This window comes from Oxyura jamaicensis, assembly GCF_011077185.1.
Source record: "Oxyura jamaicensis isolate SHBP4307 breed ruddy duck chromosome 5 unlocalized genomic scaffold, BPBGC_Ojam_1.0 oxy5_random_OJ106706, whole genome shotgun sequence".
NCBI lineage: Eukaryota > Metazoa > Chordata > Aves > Anseriformes > Anatidae > Oxyura > Oxyura jamaicensis.
Window position 1 is genome coordinate 1,780 of NW_023303987.1, and position 17,577 is coordinate 19,356.

At 52.9% G+C, this 17,577-nt stretch overlaps 1 protein-coding gene and 1 long non-coding RNA gene across 7 annotated transcripts; one reads left to right on the forward strand and one right to left on the reverse strand.

The window, feature by feature from the left end:
* Positions 1 to 315: 315 nt before the first annotated feature.
* LOC118157433 lies at positions 316 to 8,830 on the reverse strand. The gene is made up of 3 exons (XR_004746643.1): positions 8,327 to 8,830; positions 973 to 1,400; positions 316 to 534 (listed from the first exon to the last, which is right to left on the reverse strand). It is a non-coding gene; the product is annotated as an uncharacterized LOC118157433 (long non-coding RNA).
* On the forward strand, positions 3,404 to 16,315 carry LOC118157432 (anoctamin-9-like). 6 transcript variants are annotated; one of them, XM_035311742.1, is made up of 21 exons: positions 3,404 to 3,605; positions 3,836 to 3,952; positions 4,599 to 4,738; positions 5,034 to 5,083; positions 5,675 to 5,733; positions 5,936 to 6,018; positions 7,708 to 7,842; positions 7,953 to 8,049; positions 8,438 to 8,498; positions 9,560 to 9,642; positions 10,114 to 10,218; positions 10,471 to 10,635; positions 10,730 to 10,766; positions 11,268 to 11,379; positions 11,628 to 11,685; positions 11,851 to 11,948; positions 12,154 to 12,320; positions 12,850 to 13,438; positions 14,152 to 14,271; positions 14,412 to 14,505; positions 14,625 to 16,315. In XM_035311742.1, the coding sequence occupies exons 5-21, from the start codon at positions 5,692 to 5,694 to the stop codon at positions 14,811 to 14,813; spliced, it is 2,235 nt and encodes a 744-aa protein (XP_035167633.1). In that variant the 5' UTR covers positions 3,404 to 3,605; positions 3,836 to 3,952; positions 4,599 to 4,738; positions 5,034 to 5,083; positions 5,675 to 5,691; the 3' UTR covers positions 14,814 to 16,315. The 6 variants fall into 6 exon arrangements, with proteins under 6 accessions (XP_035167633.1, XP_035167635.1, XP_035167634.1 ...); XM_035311744.1 differs by lacking the exon at positions 5,034 to 5,083; XM_035311743.1 differs by lacking the exon at positions 3,404 to 3,605 and having other exon boundaries at positions 3,768 to 3,952.
* The last annotated feature ends 1,262 nt before the right edge of the window (positions 16,316 to 17,577 follow it).

Sequence of the window (17,577 nt, forward strand, 5' to 3'; positions counted from 1 at the left end):
CCTGAGAAGCACCCCCACTGATTCTGGGGGAAATTAAAAAGTAACAGGTCCCTCTTGGGATTAAAATCAGCACTTGCTGTTTCAGGAACAAGCAGAAGCAAGGGCAGGATCTGGCAGCATCAGGTCCAGGAGACTGGCCACGTTATGACTGGGAGTGCTGGCAGAGGGAGGATGCCCTGCTCAAGCCCTGCAGGGACAGAGCAGGACTCAGGGGTTGGTGGCACCACAGGGTCTGCGGGTGAAGCTCCCAATACTCCACAGCCTCTTGGCCTGGCCTCAAGGACTGAGTCCCATGACTGGATGCTGGCCGTGCACGAACCTACCTTGCTAATCCCTTCAGCAGCTTTTCTCTGGGGTAGGGTAGTGCTGGTCAGGATGCTTTGCCTCCCAGTAGGGGACTGTGTGTGCAGATGACGTGCCTGGGAGCCACCTGGAAACAGAAACTGCAACGCTAGCAGATCTGTTCACCTTCTCCTGAGCTCTGCTGGGGCTAACACCAGTTGGACAGCAGCATAGGGATGCATCTGGGAACACCTAGGGTACAAAAGGGTACCCTCAGCATTGCAGGGATCACTGCTAGAGCTGAAAGGCTGGCAGCCTTTGCAGGATGAGGTTGGTGCGTGCACAGGCTGGGAGAAACCAGCCAGGCAGGAATGAGACAACGCAACCTGTAGAGAGGCGGTGCCAGCCCTGATCTGTGCCAGCATCAGAGCATCAGGAGCTGGGGCAGAGCCCTGACGGGATCCTGCTCTACCCCTGTGCCCAGAGAGGGGCTCTCGGACAGGGACAGGTAGAGCCACTGCACCAACTTGGTTCTTACCCAGCTGGGGACACCAAGCCAAGTGAAAAGCCACTTCTCCCACCCAAAGCCTCCTCAGGTCTTGGATGGAGCAGATGACAGCACCACAAATTCCCTTTGTGTCATGGCTTTAACTGGGGAACCTTTCAGCAATGGGAAGCACTGTTTCTTACCATAACAACGCCTCTTTGGGGGGGATCCCTCTTCCCAAGTCTTCTTGCTTTGTCTTCCTCAGTCTCCCCACTGCTCTTCTGCTCTGGGTGAAGCCAGGGTCGTGGCTCCACATTAGAGAGTATCTGGCAGAGCATTTCAGCCCTTTCCTCATCTCAGTCTTGCTGACTCCCATGGCCTCATTCCTCAGTGGAAGCTCGGGATCCAGATCTTACATCAGGACTTGGTTGCACCACCACCGCTCCGCTCCCGAGATTACATCTGGATGAACTCGTCTGTCTGGCCGCTGTTTTGGGACACAAAGTCTTCGGTGGCAGTCCTGACTGATGATATCCCCTTCCCCAGCAGCTTCTTCTGTGCTGCATCACTGTGCCCTTAGAAACAGCAGCATAACTGTTTGCAGGGCTGCACCATGAATCATGCCAAAGAACTGCAAAAAATAATAATAATTTTTAAAAGTGCCACTTTTAAGACAAGATCCATTCCCTGTCCTTGTACAGCACAGGCTTCAGAGCAGGTCTTTATTAACCTCCTTGTGCTCACTGGGATCTGAAGCCCAGCATGTTCTCTTCAGCCCACTGAAGGACTGGTCGGACTAATCCTCTCTTGCCTAAGAGCAACTACGGCTGCGGGACCGGGATGAGATCACACTGGGGAGGCCAGGCACTGAAGTTGGGAACAAAGTGTTTTGAAGCTGACATGCCCCTGTACCGGCACCCACCACCAGGTCCAGGCCACCCAAGGGTGCTCTCTGCAGCATCCCTCAGAGGAGGAGCACCCTAGGCTGGGCAGAGGGCACCTACTGCCACAACATCATCTTACTTGCTTTGTGCAGCCCCAAAACCACACCGCTTGGGTGTCTGAGCATAATTAGGCTCAGACTCACTTGGGTGCCTGAGCATAATTTTGCATTCACTCCTGCACAGCCTCTCTTTGGAGCTGCCAGTGCACAGGAGGCAAGCAGGAAGAAGCCAAGTGTCAGCTGCCCCTGAGCCACAGACTGAGCCATTTGTGGCGCTTTCTGAGAAATTATTTTCCACCCTGTTTGCTGTGCAAGCCTCCCATTGCCTGCACCCCACTCTTTGTTCCAGGGACTTCAAAACTGCCTTCCCCCTCCTGGCCAAAAAGCTAAGAGCTCCCTACCTGAAAGGGAATGGTAAAGAGCAGAAAAGGCAGATGAAAGTCTTGTAAAAACCATTGATGCATGGAGAGGGAGTGAGTTAAGCATCCACATTCTTCTGGTGCAGATATCAGGGCACCACGTGAAGCAAGGAGGAGTGAAGTCCAGAACAGAGGCAGGTTTTGTTCTGCTGGCTGGCTCCCTCGGGGCCCCAGGACTCTGTAGATGTTAGGCATTACAAGAGATCAAAATGAGACATCAATGCCCTTGCCCGTGGAGCAGCAATCATTCAAGGATCCCCAAACACAAAGACACATTTTTTGACTCAGGAAGAGCCTGAGCTGGAGACCAATAGTGCACGGGAGGAGGTTTTGGACATGCCTGCTCTAACCCCCCTCCCCAGGTACCCCCTCAGCCACTGGAAGAGGAAAACTGGCCCTTGATCTTACATTGTAATGCATTTTTTACCTACATGGGCTGCCTCTTTTGATGTACTGCAAGGTGCCATGCCAATGGTACACCCTAGAGCACCCAAATACCAGGAGTTTCATCTCCCATCAATCTCCTCACCATCTGTTCCTGTGCCACAAACGCATCAAGGCTGAGCCTGGAGGGATGAGGGAGCTGCTGCAGGCAGCAACCCCAGGCTGGCACAGTCGGCAAGGGCTTTGTGCTTCTGCTGCCTGAAACATTTGCAATCCTCACTCATTCATCTCCTGAAAACAACCACGGCACCCCAGGAGATGCAGAGGAAAGCGAGATGCAGCACCCTGCAGGGAGGCACGAGCACAAGACTAGTGGAACTGAGCACAGGGAGCCTGGCTGACCCCAGCAGTGGCACCTCGCAGGAAGACCCTTCTGTCACGCTGGGCAACCTGCTGTCCCACCTGCCTTTATTTTGGACTCATTTGGTCCCCATTCTTCAGATAAACCACAAGTCGAATGGGCAACACTGAGATGCACTCTTCTTAACCCCAGCAGGTTATTTATCTCACAATCTCTGCTGATGGGCAGGAACCACTCTTTGCTTTGCTCCTGCAGGCCAACTACACACCTCCACCAGCCCAGCTAGGGCATGCCCAAGATCCTCTAGCCCATACTCTCTTTCAGGATGCCTTTCATCTGCTATTACCAAATGTCCCTAGCTTGGAAAGTCTGGCAGAGCCTGTGCAGACCACATACAGTGGTGGGTTGGCAGGCAACACTGCAAATCCTTTGCCTGCACTATTAAAGATGGGTTTCTCCATACCACAAGCAGAGTGCTGCTTACCTGCTCTCACCAGCTGGAGCAGGGCAGCTTGACCCCATTGCCTCCAGCAGCAAGGGCAAGACCTGACCCAGGGCACCACAAAGCCATCCAGGTGTTTGCAGAGAGAGGTTTGCTCTGCATCCAAATGCAGGATGTCCCAGAGACCCCACTGAAGCCTTTGCTGGTTTTCTCTTCCACAGGATGAAATTCTGTTGACTCCCTGGAGAAATTTTCCCTTTGAAGACTCAGATCCATTTGCCTCTGCGGTAAGCTTGGGTCCCTCTGCACTCACAGTGAGTACAGAGCTCAAAAATGTGGGTTTGGGGGGAACACCATGGCAGCAGCTGCCTCAGTTTCCCCATCCCCACTCTTCTGCTCAATGCCGGTCCCCAGGGTCCCTCTATAGAACATGGGAACCTCCCAAACCTCCGAGGGACTGGAGCCAAATGGGAGAGCTTGCCATCCCCATTAATTCCCTCGTATTTTCTGTGGGCAGGATGAAGAGAAGTGGGATTTCGTCCTCGTGAGTGACATCCACGAAGTGGGCAGCGTGAAGGAGATCAAGAGGAAGAAGTTCCTGGATGAGCTGAGCAAGAAGGGGTTCACCATCAAGGTGAGGGGCAGCAGATATGGGTATCTGCTACGTAACGCAACATCTATAAACAACTGGCTTCTAAGGGAAGGTTAAAGAAAGATAATTAAAGCCAGAAAAAGAGATATCCCTCTACTATTATGTGTGTACATATACACAAACAAAATACTCACTAGTGACATAAGAATTTAGGTAAGTTTATTGACCTTTATATCTCTATGTGAAAACTAAGTTTTAAATTGGAATTCACACTCACAAAATCTCTCTAATTACTTAGCACAACTATCACACGCTCTTTAGATCACCTATATCTTTCACGCCACACTAAAGCATTTCCAAACCAACAGTTCATTTTAATCACCCCAGTTATCAGTTTATCTGTTTTCAGCAGATCATATTTAAAAACAAGGGGAAAGTGAAACAGAGGTTATTTCTCTTTCAAGAACAAAAGGCTGGGGATATCTTGTGGTACCCAGGATCCCAGCCTAGTTCAGGCCTCAGGAAGAGACCCAAACCCTCAAGCCAATCACCCCACCAGGTGTAAAACACACGGCACACACACCTAGGGGAGACCCCAGCCCCAGGACTCACACAGCCCCTGGATCTTGCAGTTCTGCCTCTTTCCCTGCCTGCATTGCTTTAACAGCCTCTCTCTTCTACCCGCTAGAAAATTGAGGACAAGAAGCTATTTTATGGGGTCCGTGCCCCAAAACATATCTTCCGGAAATACCAGTGGCTCCTGAGGAACCCTCAGGACAGCCGGCTGCAAGACTCCGATGCCCGTCATGACATACCAGTGACCACCAGGTGGGTCCTGAGCTGGGCTGCTGGCTGCCAGCACCTTGCAGCCCCTTCCCACCACACCAGCATCCACTTTTCGTCTCAGCTCACAACTGTGCCAGGCTTTTAATTCTCCACAGAAAGCCAATTACCACCTTTGGTGCAAAGTGGCCAGCCCCTCACTGTCCACAACCAGATCCCTGTTTCTTCCCTACTTCCCTGGGGTTTGGTGCATACCTCCCTTCCCTTCCCCGCTCTCTGGAGCAACAACACCAGTCTGTATCCTCAGGCTAGCCTTTAATCCCAGTTTCTCCTTGCTCAGGATACGGATTGTGAACTTCATCTTGCTGAACACGGTCACGCCCGACCTCGGTAAGGGAACAGGACCAGTGGGCCCTTACACCCCCCTTATCCCCGGGGTGATGCACAGCCAGGACCAGCAGCACAGCTCCTGCCCTGTGCCAGGCACAGGCACCCCAGCTGTCTCAGCACCCTTGGGTGGGGATGTGACAAAAAGAGGTGCAGCTCTGGGAGGTCAATTTGCTGCCATATCCAGAGGCTGGGAAATTTGGACTGTAGGAACCATCAACGGCCCTCTACTCCCTTTCCCCAAATCCACCCTTCTGTGTCCCCAAAAAGGCTTGTCCCTCTCTGGCACCCTGGCATCAGCAGGAGAGGTAATAAAGGTGCTGGCTCTCCATCTTTCTCTAAGGACCTGCCTACCTGGCTTGCTACCAGCACCAGCCCCAGCACAGCCTGCGGCATCCCAGCTGAGCAGCACAACCACAACGATTAGCACTGATCCCTTCTGGACAGCTCAGCCTCTCCCAGGCATTTTTATTTTCTGTCCCCCGCCCTTAAGGCTTCAGAAAAGGTTTTGGGTGATGCTGCCTGGCAGGAAGCATGCAGGTGGGAAAGCAAAGCTTTGTGTCACTAATCCTTCCTGTTCCGCTCTGCTAACAGAGAAGCTGCATGACCTCATGAAGAAAAACGTCTTTGAGGCAATGTTTCCACTGCACGAGGTGAGGCCAAGTACGCAGATGTCTGGGAGGAAAAGCCGCAAGAGGTGGAGGAGCCAGACCGGGTGGGAGAGAGCTTTGGGTAACTGGGGCTGTACTGGGACACACCTGGATGTAGGGCACAACCGGGCTCCAGATGGGAGCTGGGCTGGGGATTAAGGTTGCCCTGATGTTCCTGAGTCCAATCAATTTCTCTGCACTCCAGAAAGAAGAGGTAAGAGAATTCCTAAAGGAGAAGTGGGCTCGCTGGAGAGATATATTTTGCCAACAGCCGATTGAGAAGATCAGGTAATGTGGGAAGAAGGGGCAGAGGGGATCCATCTAGCCAAGAGGCCCCACCTGAAACCCTTCCCAAGCTCCTGTGTTGTTGTTGTTTTTTGTTTTTTTTTTAAAAAAATCATTAGTTTGTACCTGGCTCTTCTCACACGTATTGGGCCTTTTCTGCAGCTTGTGAAGTTCTGAACCTAAAGGGTATCCCATGGCACCAAGCTCTGCCTGCTAATTTTGCAGCATGAACCCCCCTCTCCCCCCCCATCTGAGCAGTTCTTAATTAGCCTTTCATTTTCCACCACCCTCTCCCATGTTCAAAAGGAAGGTGAGATGAGAACAGAGTATCAGTGAACACATCCTGCCTGAAGCCGAACTTGAGACATTAAAGGCAACAAGGGGCTCCTATAGCCACATTAAAACTCAGGGAAGAGCACAGCTATTTTAGAAAAGGGAAGAAAACCAAGTCTCTGTGGCCAGGAGAAGGAAGGCAAAAATAACATGCTGCTTCATAAGGTTTTCAGCGTGGGAGGGAGATGAAATGCTAAAATTGCATTCTCTTTCCTTAAACGTGTCTCACAGTTCACAAGTCTAGCAGGGGCACCAGGGAGCCTTGATCCCTCCATGGTGCTCAAGGTCAGACAAAACACCATTTCTAAGGTCAATGCATCCTGACCCGTTGTTATCACAGAAGGATTAAGGGGCCAAGTACAAAATCATTTTCTTAACACAAGCCAGGGAGCACATCACCACCTCTGACTGCTGGCAGGGAGTGAACCCCTCTGGAATATTGGAAGGGGGGGCAGGTCCCTCAGTCAGTAGTTACCAGCATTTCTCACCCATGCCTCCAACCCTCTTGCCCACACAAGAAAAAATGAGATGCTGCTGTCAGAAGAATAAGAAGTGAAAGTATTGCAGGGAGATAGATGAGCTGGGGAGGGGATATTGCTCTGGCTGGAGAAACGCTGCACCTTGTGGCCCTCTCATCTTTCTGAAGCCTTTCTGTTCTGTAGACACTGACTGCAGCTTGGTCTCTCAATCACTCCCACCACTTTTACCTAGAATACAATTCATCTGACCACATCTACCCTTAAGCCAGCCCCTCTGGGATCCCCTCATGGGAGGGCAGAAGCAGCATTTGTGGGACCGTGCCCACAGAGTCATTACAGAGGCAGGCATCACACAACAGTGGCCCTCTCTGTGGCATATTAACCAAGATGGGGGGAATGAGGAACAAAAATCTCACTCCTTAGTTTGCTTCAGTCACCAGGCTGACTGAGAACAGGAGAAACCACCTCATTGCCTTCTCCAAACCCTGCAGGACAGCATGCCCAGCACCACACGCCCCCCTGGGAGAGCTCTGTGTTTCCTTCCACCCCACACTCACCTCTCAGATGGAGCCATGCTCCGAGCAGGTCTTTGCTGTGCAGCCACATCCACAATGCTCTTTGCTGCATCCTCAATCCGAGCCCACACCCAGGGAGTCCCAGGATCTCCCTTTGCTGCTGAAATCCCCCAGGAACTGCTGCCCACTCCTGCTTCTTCCGGGTCACTTGGGCTGACTGTCCCAGTCCCAACCAAATCCCCAGATATGCAGCACTGCCCCTCCTGACGTGGCTATCCCTTTGGAGGTGGAAGAGCATTTCCTAGTGACCCCAAACAGCATTGTCTCCTCACTGGCCCCAAAGCACATCTCACCTTTCCTTCCAGGTGCTATTTTGGTGAGAAGGTGGCCCTGTACTTCGCCTGGCTTGGCTGGTACACCTACCTGCTGGGATTCGCTGCGATGATGGGACTGGTGGTCTTTGTGGCTGGGATTACTGTTTTCAACTCCAGCCAGGTGAGGTAAGGCAGCTGAGAACACCAAATGCACATCCCCTTCACAACCCTTTGCTGTGCATATTGCTTTGACCACTGTCACTCCCCTTTGCTTCTCTTTACTCCTTCCTCTCCAGCAAGGAGATCTGCGAAGCCAATAACACCATCATGTGCCCACTCTGCGACCAGAAGTGCCCATTCTGGCTGCTCTCAGACACCTGCACCTATGCCAGGGTAAGTAGCCCCCTTCCCAAGACAGGCTCAAGATGAAGGATGGGGAAGCTCCCAGTTTATGCTGTGCCCACACCACCAAAAATGAAAGCCCCCCCTGCAAATTGGCTACAACACGCAGGAGACCTACACTGATAAGGAAGAAGAGCTCTAGCCAGATCATGGTCTCCATCACCACCAAAAAAAAAGGAAAAGACCAAGGAAAAAGCATTTGCCTCAATCTAACAAGTCCCTGCTGTCTATCCCCTTCCTGCATTTTGCCTTCCTGCACCATCTTTACCTGTCTCTTGGGAGATCAGGGTGGCAAGAGGACTACCAAGTGCAGAGGCTTCTCCCCAGCCCCGAGGTGCTCCTTGGTGCCCCCATCACATTCTTCCTTGATCTTCTCCAGGTCACTCACATGATTGACAACGAGGGGACAGTTTTATTTGCCATGTTCATGGCCATCTGGGGTAGGTGTCAATGTCTCAGCACCACACACACAGAGCTTGCAAGAAGGAGCAGCCTGCTGTAGCTTAGGGGAAGAGGAGGTGGAAGAAAATGGGACACCAACACAGCTCCAGCATTCAGGGGCTTTTTAGTCCCTAGCTCCTCTACTTCCAGAGCTATCGGCTCCCCCTCCAGACAGCACAAGGGATAAAATCATCCCCAAAATTCCCTTCTACTTCTCAAGCACTCCCCAGCTGTCCTGCCTGAGAGCTTTTACTCCTTCATCTGCCACAGCCTCCACCCAACTCTGGTCCTTTTCTAGCAGCTGCCTGCAAGTGGTCACAGCTGCAGGAAGGAGGGACCACCACATCCCTCATTAATCCTTCTCAGGTTGCCACACAATCTTACAGCTTCTGTGGAAGACCACTGTGCTCTGAGTCAATGTGATCCCATCACCATATTAGCTACACATTTAGTCTGGTTTCACTACAGCCCTTTCAGTTACAAACACCACCATGGCTGTAAGCAGCCAGCACCTGGGCTGGGTGTTTCACTGCTGAGCAGGTTACAGATGTGGTCTTGCATGTTCCTGTGGGTCAGCTTACACAGAACAAGCTTAGGAAGGTGAATTAACAGAGTGGGTGGCTGTAAATGGATTTGCAGAGGTATAGTCGTGCTGAGGTGCAGCATGGGATGCCTACTCTATTTTAAAGCATATTTTTCATCAGGCCAGAATAATGTGTTTTTCTGGCCCCATGTAACCATGCCCACCCCAGCAGACTAGCCCTGGTGCTTACTGTGGTTTAGATCAAATCCCTTACAGCCCCTCAGGCTGGCCTGACTCCCAGTAAAAACTGACCCCCATATATCTCCATCCTCTTCTTCACTGCTGCTCATCCCGGGTCCTTTCTGGTCGCTGAGGTGCAGAGGTGGCTGCTTGTCCTTCATGGGCCAAGAGCAGTCCAAGCAGCTTTGCCATCAGGTTGGATGGTAACACGACTGCCCAGCCTGTGCTGTGGAATGGAGGGGTGACTTCTGTGGGGCCATCCCTGAGGGTCACCGTGCTCCCACCTTCCCCCTACAGCCACCGTGTTCCTGGAGCTGTGGAAGAGGCAGAGAGCTACCGTGGTCACCAACTGGGACCTGTACAGGTGGGATGAGGATGAGGTAAGGATATTATCTTTCCTGCTTGCTGCTTTCCTTTTCAGGGCAGGAAATAGCTGGGCTCGCAGAAGAGACATGGCAGAGGTACCTCTCTGTGGATATGGACATGTAATAGATGCACTTAAGCAAGGGGCAAAGCCAACACCTGGCTCCTTTGACAGGCCCAGGAGAGGCAGACCCCACCAGAGAGCTGAGCAGATGCTGGTCTCCACTCTGCATTGCTATTCCCCTCTCTGCATTGCTAGCCCCCTCTTCACCTGCATGAGTGCTTGAACTCAGTCAGGACTGGCCACACTGTTGTAGGTTGGGTTGGGTGCTCAGTCCTGTCCTCTGGTTCTGCTCATCCCACACCTCCATTTACACAGCCACCCTGGGCTTCCCACCACCTGGGAATGGCTCTGTTGGATCCTTCATTTTCCATATATATATGTGCATGTGTGTGTATTTGTTTTATTTATATATATATATATTTAGGAGGAGCTGGCTTTGGAGCTGATAAATAATTTGCAGCACGAACCTCGGCGGTACCAGCACTCCTACTTGCGCAGCACCATCGTACTCATCTTGGTTCTGGTCATGGTATGTGCCAGGATGAACATAGGGTAGAAGGGGCACTTGACACTCTCATTTCTCCCCGTGAGTGTGACGGGCCTAAGGAAAGTCTAGATGAGGAGAGGTGGAAATGTCCACGTTACGAACCTCTAATCCTCCACTTAAGAGGACAGGCTTGCTTTTGAGGCCAGTTCCACATGGTGAAGAGTGCCAGTGCCTGAAGGCCTGGTGGTCCTCAGCTGGAGTGGCTTCTCCTCACCCCACCGCCCTCCTCCACAGATTGCTGTGCTGATCGGCATTGCCCACGCGCTCGTCATTTATCGGGTGGTGGCGACGGCTCTCTTCACTCAAAGCGACTTTGAATTCTTCCGCGAGCAGGCCAACACGGTGGCTGTGATGACAGGGGCTGTGCTGCACTACCTCACCATCGTCATCATGACCAAGGTGCAGAACGTGGCATGGGGTGGGCACTGGTGGGGCTTGCCTTTTTTTCCCCATCATCAATGCTCCCCTTTTGTTTTACACCTCTCTCCTGCAGGTCAACAGGCGTGTGGCCCTCTTTCTCTGTGACGTGGGTAAGGGAAACTGGGGTCTGTCCCCCACCTGCACCCCACAGTGGTGCCCCCACCCTATGGTCTCCAAATGCAGCCAGGCTCATAGCCCCTTCCCTTCCTCCACCACTGCGACGCATCTCCCAGGCAGCTCTCGCCATGCAAACCAAGGAAAACCAGCAGCCCATCAGTGGCCCCCATGCTGCCAGCTGGCTGTCCCCAGCCACGATACGCTTTGGAGGGGCAGTGGGGCTGAGAGCTGGGATGAGCAGGAAACCTTAACAACCACAGAAGAGCTTATAACATGGTTTTCATCCCAACCAGAGCCCCCTTTCTGCCCCAGGTTTTGGCTCTGAGGGATCTTCTAACTTGGGCTTACCACCCACAAAGGGCTCAGGTGGAGGGGCAGGGAGAGCTCCACAGGGCACAGAGACCCCTTTAGAACCTCCAAGGCTACCATGGGATCCAGGGGGAGCGGGGCAAGGTCCCACCACTGTGTGACCAAAGCCCTGTTTCTGTCTACAGAGAAACCACGGACCTTCTCCCAGCGTGAGAACAACTTCACCATAAAGATCTTCATCTTCCAGTTCTTCACAAACTTCTCCTCGCTCATCTACATCGCTTTCTTCCTGGGACGGTGAGTTGTGGCCAGAGGCCCATCCACCCTCCTCACCAGAGCACAGTGCCCAGGGCAGCTGGCAGACGGGAGAGGGCCACAAACCACCTGGGACCTCAGCAGGGCTTTTCCCTGAGGGTGTGGTGGGTGGGGGGAGCCCCTTGCCTGGAGATTGGTGCTCTCCATCCTGCTGCTGGATGTTCATCCAAAGGGGGGGGGAGTCAACGGTGGGGCTCAACAGATGTCGCTCTTCTTGCTTCCCTGCTCAGGATCAACGGCCACCCAGGGAATTATGTGCGCATTGCTGGCAGGTGGAGGCTGGAGGAGGTGAGGGACTTGCTGTGAAACCCTCTGACCCTGCACCACAACTCCTACACTGCATTTCCCCGCTACCCAGCAAGGCTCTGCTGAGCCTCAGCTTGGCCAAGTAGCCCCTGAGAGCAGGTCACGCTGCTTGTGGTGCACAACTCCTCTCCTCTTATCCCTTTGCAGTGCCACCCCAGCGGCTGCATCACCGACCTCTTCATCCAGATGGCCATCATCATGATGCTCAAGCAGACCATCAGCAATCTGGTGGAGTACCTCGTCCCGTAAGCTTTCCTCCACCCTGCAGAGCACTTCTCGGTGTTTCTGTATTTGCAGGACAGCTTCCCGGCTCTTACAGAGAATAACCCTGGCCTTTGGGCCAAGATTTCCTCCTTTTCCCCATATCAGGTCTCCAGGGCTGTCACTGCCAGCAGTTCAGCCCCGCTGTCCTCTTCAGGCAGCAGTACCAATTGCTTCCTCCCCTTGCAGCTGGATAAGCCACAAAATACGCACTAGGCAGAAGCGCCCCAAGAAGAGAAACATGGTGTTGGGGGAGGAGGAAGAGCCTGAGGACCCCTGCAAAAAGCAGTGGCTGAGCAACTATCAACTCAACGAGGTCAACATCTTCAGCTTGTTTGATGAGTTCTTGGAGATGGGTACGTAGGGAAGGGGAGGGTGAGCAAGGAGGGATGCTGTGTGCAGTGCCATGTCTTCCTCGGGTGGGGAGAGCCTGACATTGGGGAGCCCTTGTATAGGCAAGGGAGAGCTCTGAGACCCAGCTCCATGCCCAGCCCCACTCCAAGAGCCCTGGCACACAAGATCATTCCCAAAGTCAGGGAGGAAAGGCAACTGTGTTGGCCTTGGGTCCCTGCCTAGCATCTTCCTCTCCTCCTAGGAGCATCAAGGTGATGGCTGTAACCCTTAGGTGCTCCCTCTGCTTGGCTGGCTCAACCAATGCCCACTGGGGACCCCATGGAGCTCCCTCTCCAATAGCTCTGGGAGAGGTGGGTGTCCCCTTTGGGGGTGAGGGGTCTCTAAGACAAGTCTATCTCCCCCTTTCAATCCTGCGAGGCCCTTCTGACAAAAGCCATAAAGCAGGACAAGCCCACACTGCAGCTGGGTATCTGTGGGATGACCCCTCCAAGGCAGCTCCGTGCCATCACCCGGCATTTCCCTCCTCTGCAGTGATCCAGTACAGCTTCACCACCATTTTTGTGGCTGCCTTTCCCCTCGCCCCGCTGCTGGCTTTCTGCAACAACCTCTTTGAGATCCGTCTGGATGCCATCAAGATGATGCGGCTGCGCCGGCGCATGGTGCCCAGGAAGGCCAATGACATCGGTGAGATGGGGCCCTCTGTAGCTGCTGCTTGGGAAAACAGCGCAGGTGGTGAGCCCCTTCTGATGTGGGGAGGTCTGGAGCATCCCTTTTCCAGCAATTGGTACCACAGGGAGAGCTGTTTATTGGGGAAGGAGAAACAATTTCAGATCCTGCAGAGGTTGAAGGGCACCTTGGAGATCTCCTTCATTGACCCAGGCCTCTTCTGGCTATGCCAAACCAGCTGGGGCTGGGTTTGCAATCCCAGAAGAGTGGAAGAAAGCTGGCTCAGTGACTGCTCCTCTCCTGCAGGAATCTGGCTGCAGGTCCTGGAGGCCATTGGCATCCTGGCTGTCATCGGGAATGGACTGGTGATCGCCATCACGTCTGACTTCATCCCTGTGCAGGTCTACAAGTACACATACAGCCCCTGCATGAACGAAAACAACACTGCTGTGGAGTGAGTGTTGCTGGTCAGGCGCCCCAGCCCCTGCAGCCCTGCCTGCAGTGTCCTGTCCTGCCTCAGTGCAAGAGTGTGAGGCATCCCCTAAAGTAGGGTGCCTCAAAAAGAGTTTTCAAAAGTCTTCAGAAAGAGTTTTCCAGATGGCACCAACTTCAACATCGCAGCCAGCCTCCCACTCCCATCAGTGGGTAAACTGGTGCCTCTGCATGGAAAGAGCACTGTGTAGCACCTGAGAGCTGCAGGGAGGACTTTTGGCTGGGTGCCTGCCCATGCCCTCTCCTCCCCCTCCCTCTTTTCCCACATTGATTCACCAGCCAAACTCAGTTAAATTGGATAGAGGTCTCAGAGACTTTCATCCCCTCAGCTCTGTGAAAACGGGTGGCTGGGGAGTGGAGGGAGAGCCCCAGACAGAAGCTGACTTCCCCCAAAATGGGAGGTTACAGTCTGTGCTCAACCGTACCACTAATCACCTGAGAATCCACACACCAGGAAGCCCTTAGACACAAAAACTGATTGCTATAAAGACTGTCTGCCTGCAATCTGGGGCCTTTAAGCCCCTCCCCCCCCCCCCCCCAAAAAAAAAAAAAAAAGGTCACGAGCTGCAATTTCCTTTAGGGCATGCCGTAACTTCTCCGAGTGTGGCCACAAAGCAGGAGCTTGCCCTCGCCGCAGGGTTTCTGTGCCCAGATGTGCCCTTTCCTCCCCCACAGCTGCCTGACCGGCTATATCAACCACAGCCTCTCCGTCTTCCACGTCCAGGACTTCGAGCCCCACACAAAGCTGGCTGAAAATCAGACAGACATTGTCAGGGACAAGATCACGGAGTGCAGGTACCAGCACCCCTGCCAGCCCCTCACCATGGCACGTAGCCCCTCAGGAAGCCATCAGAGCTCCCCTGGGACTGCCGAGGTGGGACGTGATGCCTGGCAAGGGGGGAGCCTGGGCTGGTGCTGATGGGGCTCTGCTGCAGGTACCGGGATTACAGGAACGCCGATGACTACAGCTACACCGTCCAGTTCTGGCACGTCTTCGCAGCCCGGCTTGCCTTCCTCATCCTCTTTGAGGTGAGCACTTAGGGCAAGCTGCCCGGGAAGGCACAAAGAGGCTGGGGCAAACACGGGGGTGGTGGCACAGACCTGGGGAGCTGCTCACTGCCCGCGGTGGCTCCATTTGCTTTCTGCAGCATGCGGCTCTGTGCGTCAAGCTGATCGCAGCCTGGTACGTCCCCGATGTCCCCCAGTCAGTTAAGAACCACGTTCTGGACGAGAAACACAGCAACCTTCGGAAAGAACTGAGGTGGGTGATGCCCCAGAAAGTGCCAGGTGTTGCTGTGCTCAGAGACAGCATGGTATCCAGCTGGAGACCTGGCTGACTGTAGAATCAGCTCACTCCAGAGCCCCAAGAATGGGCTCCCTGCCTCCATGGGCACAAAGGAGCATGGGGCTATGAGCCCCTGCCTTCTGGTAAGCTCCTCCATCACCCTTTTGGAGGTAGCTTCTCCCCAGCTTTCAGTCCAGCCCCTGCTGCTTAGGGCCTACAGCACTAAATGTCCATTTTAAGGCAGGCTGCATTACCTGGAGAGGAGGAGACACCTCCCTCCATGCCTGCAGCATCACTGAGCAATGCTGGTGCCCAGCTTTCAAGTGTCTCAAGGCCAGTGAGAAGAGTTCCACCTGAGGTGATTCAACACTAAAGCTCACAAGAGGAGGAGTCTGCTTGCCTTCATCTTTTCCTTTAGGAAAAACGAACTCAAAAAAAAAAAAAAAAAAAAAAAAGGAGCATTTTTATCCAAATTTTCCATTTAAAACTTTGCTGGGGGATAGGGGGGAACCCACAAAACAATTTCAGCTGGAGGCAGAACCAACTTAGAAGAAAGCTGTAGGTGCAGCTGTCCTCTAGGACTGAACCCTGCTTTGGAGGAAGGCTCAGCCTGCCCCTCCCCATAAGCCTCCCCTGAAATCCAGGTGAGAGCAGAGCTGTGTGGGGTCAAGGAAGCATCACACCACCACCATTCAGCTCCCAGGCTGCTGCTTCCCATCAGCAGAGAGATTTGCACACACGGGGACTTTCCACAAACAGCAGGTCGTTCTTCACTTGTATCTGGCAAATGTCCCTGTTCCCGCTCAGAACACTTCCCCACTCCCCCCTTCCTTCCCGATGCGGATATCCCATCCATGACCTCCCTCTCCCTTCTCCCCCAGCATGATGGAGTACTCCACCGAGGTGTAGCCGCCTTGCACTGCAGAGAGTGAGAAGCACGGACCTGAGCCCCTCTCCCCAGCCCAGCAGTGCCGCAGGCACCGGAGGAACCACCGCAGCACCGCTGGCAGAGACAGGCCATGTGCCCCCGAGCTTGGACTTGAGCTGGGGAGCTGACGGCAGCTTCACAGAGCAGGATGCTTTATAACTTGCACAGCCATGAGGAGGAAGAAAGTCGCAGCAGAGACAGGAATGTTACCTGGGGCACGGGCTGGACAAGCGCACTGCTGGTCTGCAGGAGGTGAGCGAGCTTCCGCATCAGTCATCACCTCCACATGCCGTGCAGCCTCGCAGAAAAAGGCAGCTACTTCAGTCCACATTCCCTCTCCAGCCCCTTCTTCCTCTGCCTTCAGTGATCTCCCTGCTCCTGTACCATCAAGAAAATTCAGTCCTTCCTCTTTCACACCAGCCAGCACAATCCTCCTCTCGACAAAACTACTGTGTGGCTGCAACTCCAGCCCATCATTTTCACAGGCTGGAAAAACAAACTCGTTAGCCTGAGTGGCTTTTGCACTGGGCCCTGCCAAGTCACTGCACCTGCTCTGACTCAATTACGTTCCCACCTCAACTAGAATGAGAGAACAGTAAATAAACACACTAACTGCACAGGTGCAAGCAGCCTCATCTTCAGCTGCCGTGACTCACTGTAGTCACACGGAACAGTTCCCACCTCCCCTCCTTTGCCATCCACATCACCCAAAGAAATCGTCTACTCCAACCTCTCTTTTCTTGATGCGGATAATCAAAAAAGGGCTGGAGCTGGACCACTTCTACCTAGCACAGCACTAGGGCTGAGGGAGAGGTGCTGAGAGTGACAGAATTAAAATAAGTTGGTGCTTTGACCATGTGTAGTGGGGAAAAAAACATTTTAATTTGCTCGGGTAACAAAAATGCATTAAGCTACATAGAAAATCCTGAGTCACAGGGCTAGAAAGGGTTATTTCTTGCTGCAAAACAAACCCACTAGCCTAAAGCCAAACCCTGCCAGCCTGATATTTCTTCCCCTCTTCCCTTACAGCTCTCCTTTCTCCCTCCAGACACCAGGGAGTTTTGTCTGTAGCAGAGCAGGGGCTACGTGCCACAGCTGGCCTGGTGTCACAGCCATCACTGTGACTTTTCAAATATTTATTTCCAGCCTCTTTGCTTTGCTTAATGCCAGGCCAACCTGCAGATTTACCAGCTCAAGGCAGAGTTATCTGCACAAAAGGCACGATGTATTTGTTTGGCGCTACACAGAAATGAGAATGTGCCCTCAAACATGGGATCTTTCACTCACCATCAGGTGCAGAAACAGCCCTTTGATGCCCCATGCCATGTTACACCTGTGTGTGGCAGCCTTGCTGAGCTGGGCTGGCAAGAACAGGGGGAAACAAATTTTCTCCTTTTTTCTTTTTTTCCTAACTTTGATCCATGAGGAAGACAAGAGCACAGGCTGGGATGTTACAGCTCAGTTTCCAGCTTTGTTACGGTCCCTGTAAGCTCTGGGCAAATCCACCAGGGAGTTTTAAAGCTAACCTCTGAGTTTTAGGGTCTTTTTCTTTATGAGACCTGAAACCTTTTAACCAGTTTTGAAGTTTAACCTTGAGCTCCACACTTTCATCATTTCCTCTCTAAAATGGCAATAGGAACTTCAAGGTGAATTGTGGGAATAAGCTGAATAAAACGTGGGAGCTGCATGGGTAAGCATGTGTGTGAGCACGTGTAACAAACATGTAGCCACGACACAAACTCAGAAAGATGCAGATAATGAAACCGGAGCAACACAGGTCAGGAACAAGTATTTCATTAGGGCTCATCTGTCACGTTCTGTAATTAAAAGTCAGAATAATCCAAGGCCCTGTAAAGAAATGTACACAGTGATGCTCCTTCCTGTACTG

What these genes read in the sequence shown, in the direction of transcription:
- LOC118157432 (XM_035311741.1), top strand. Translation starts at nt 5,867, where the DNA reads ATGGGAGCTGGGCTGGGGATTAAGGTTGCCCTGATGTTCCTGAGTCCA. An exon ending in ACAGGTGGGATGAGGATGAG is followed by an intron (nt 9,643 to 10,113) that starts GTAAGGATATTA and finishes ATATATATTTAG; the next exon opens with GAGGAGCTGGCTTTGGAGCT. An exon ending in CCTCTTTCTCTGTGACGTGG is followed by an intron (nt 10,767 to 11,267) that starts GTAAGGGAAACT and finishes TTCTGTCTACAG; the next exon opens with AGAAACCACGGACCTTCTCC.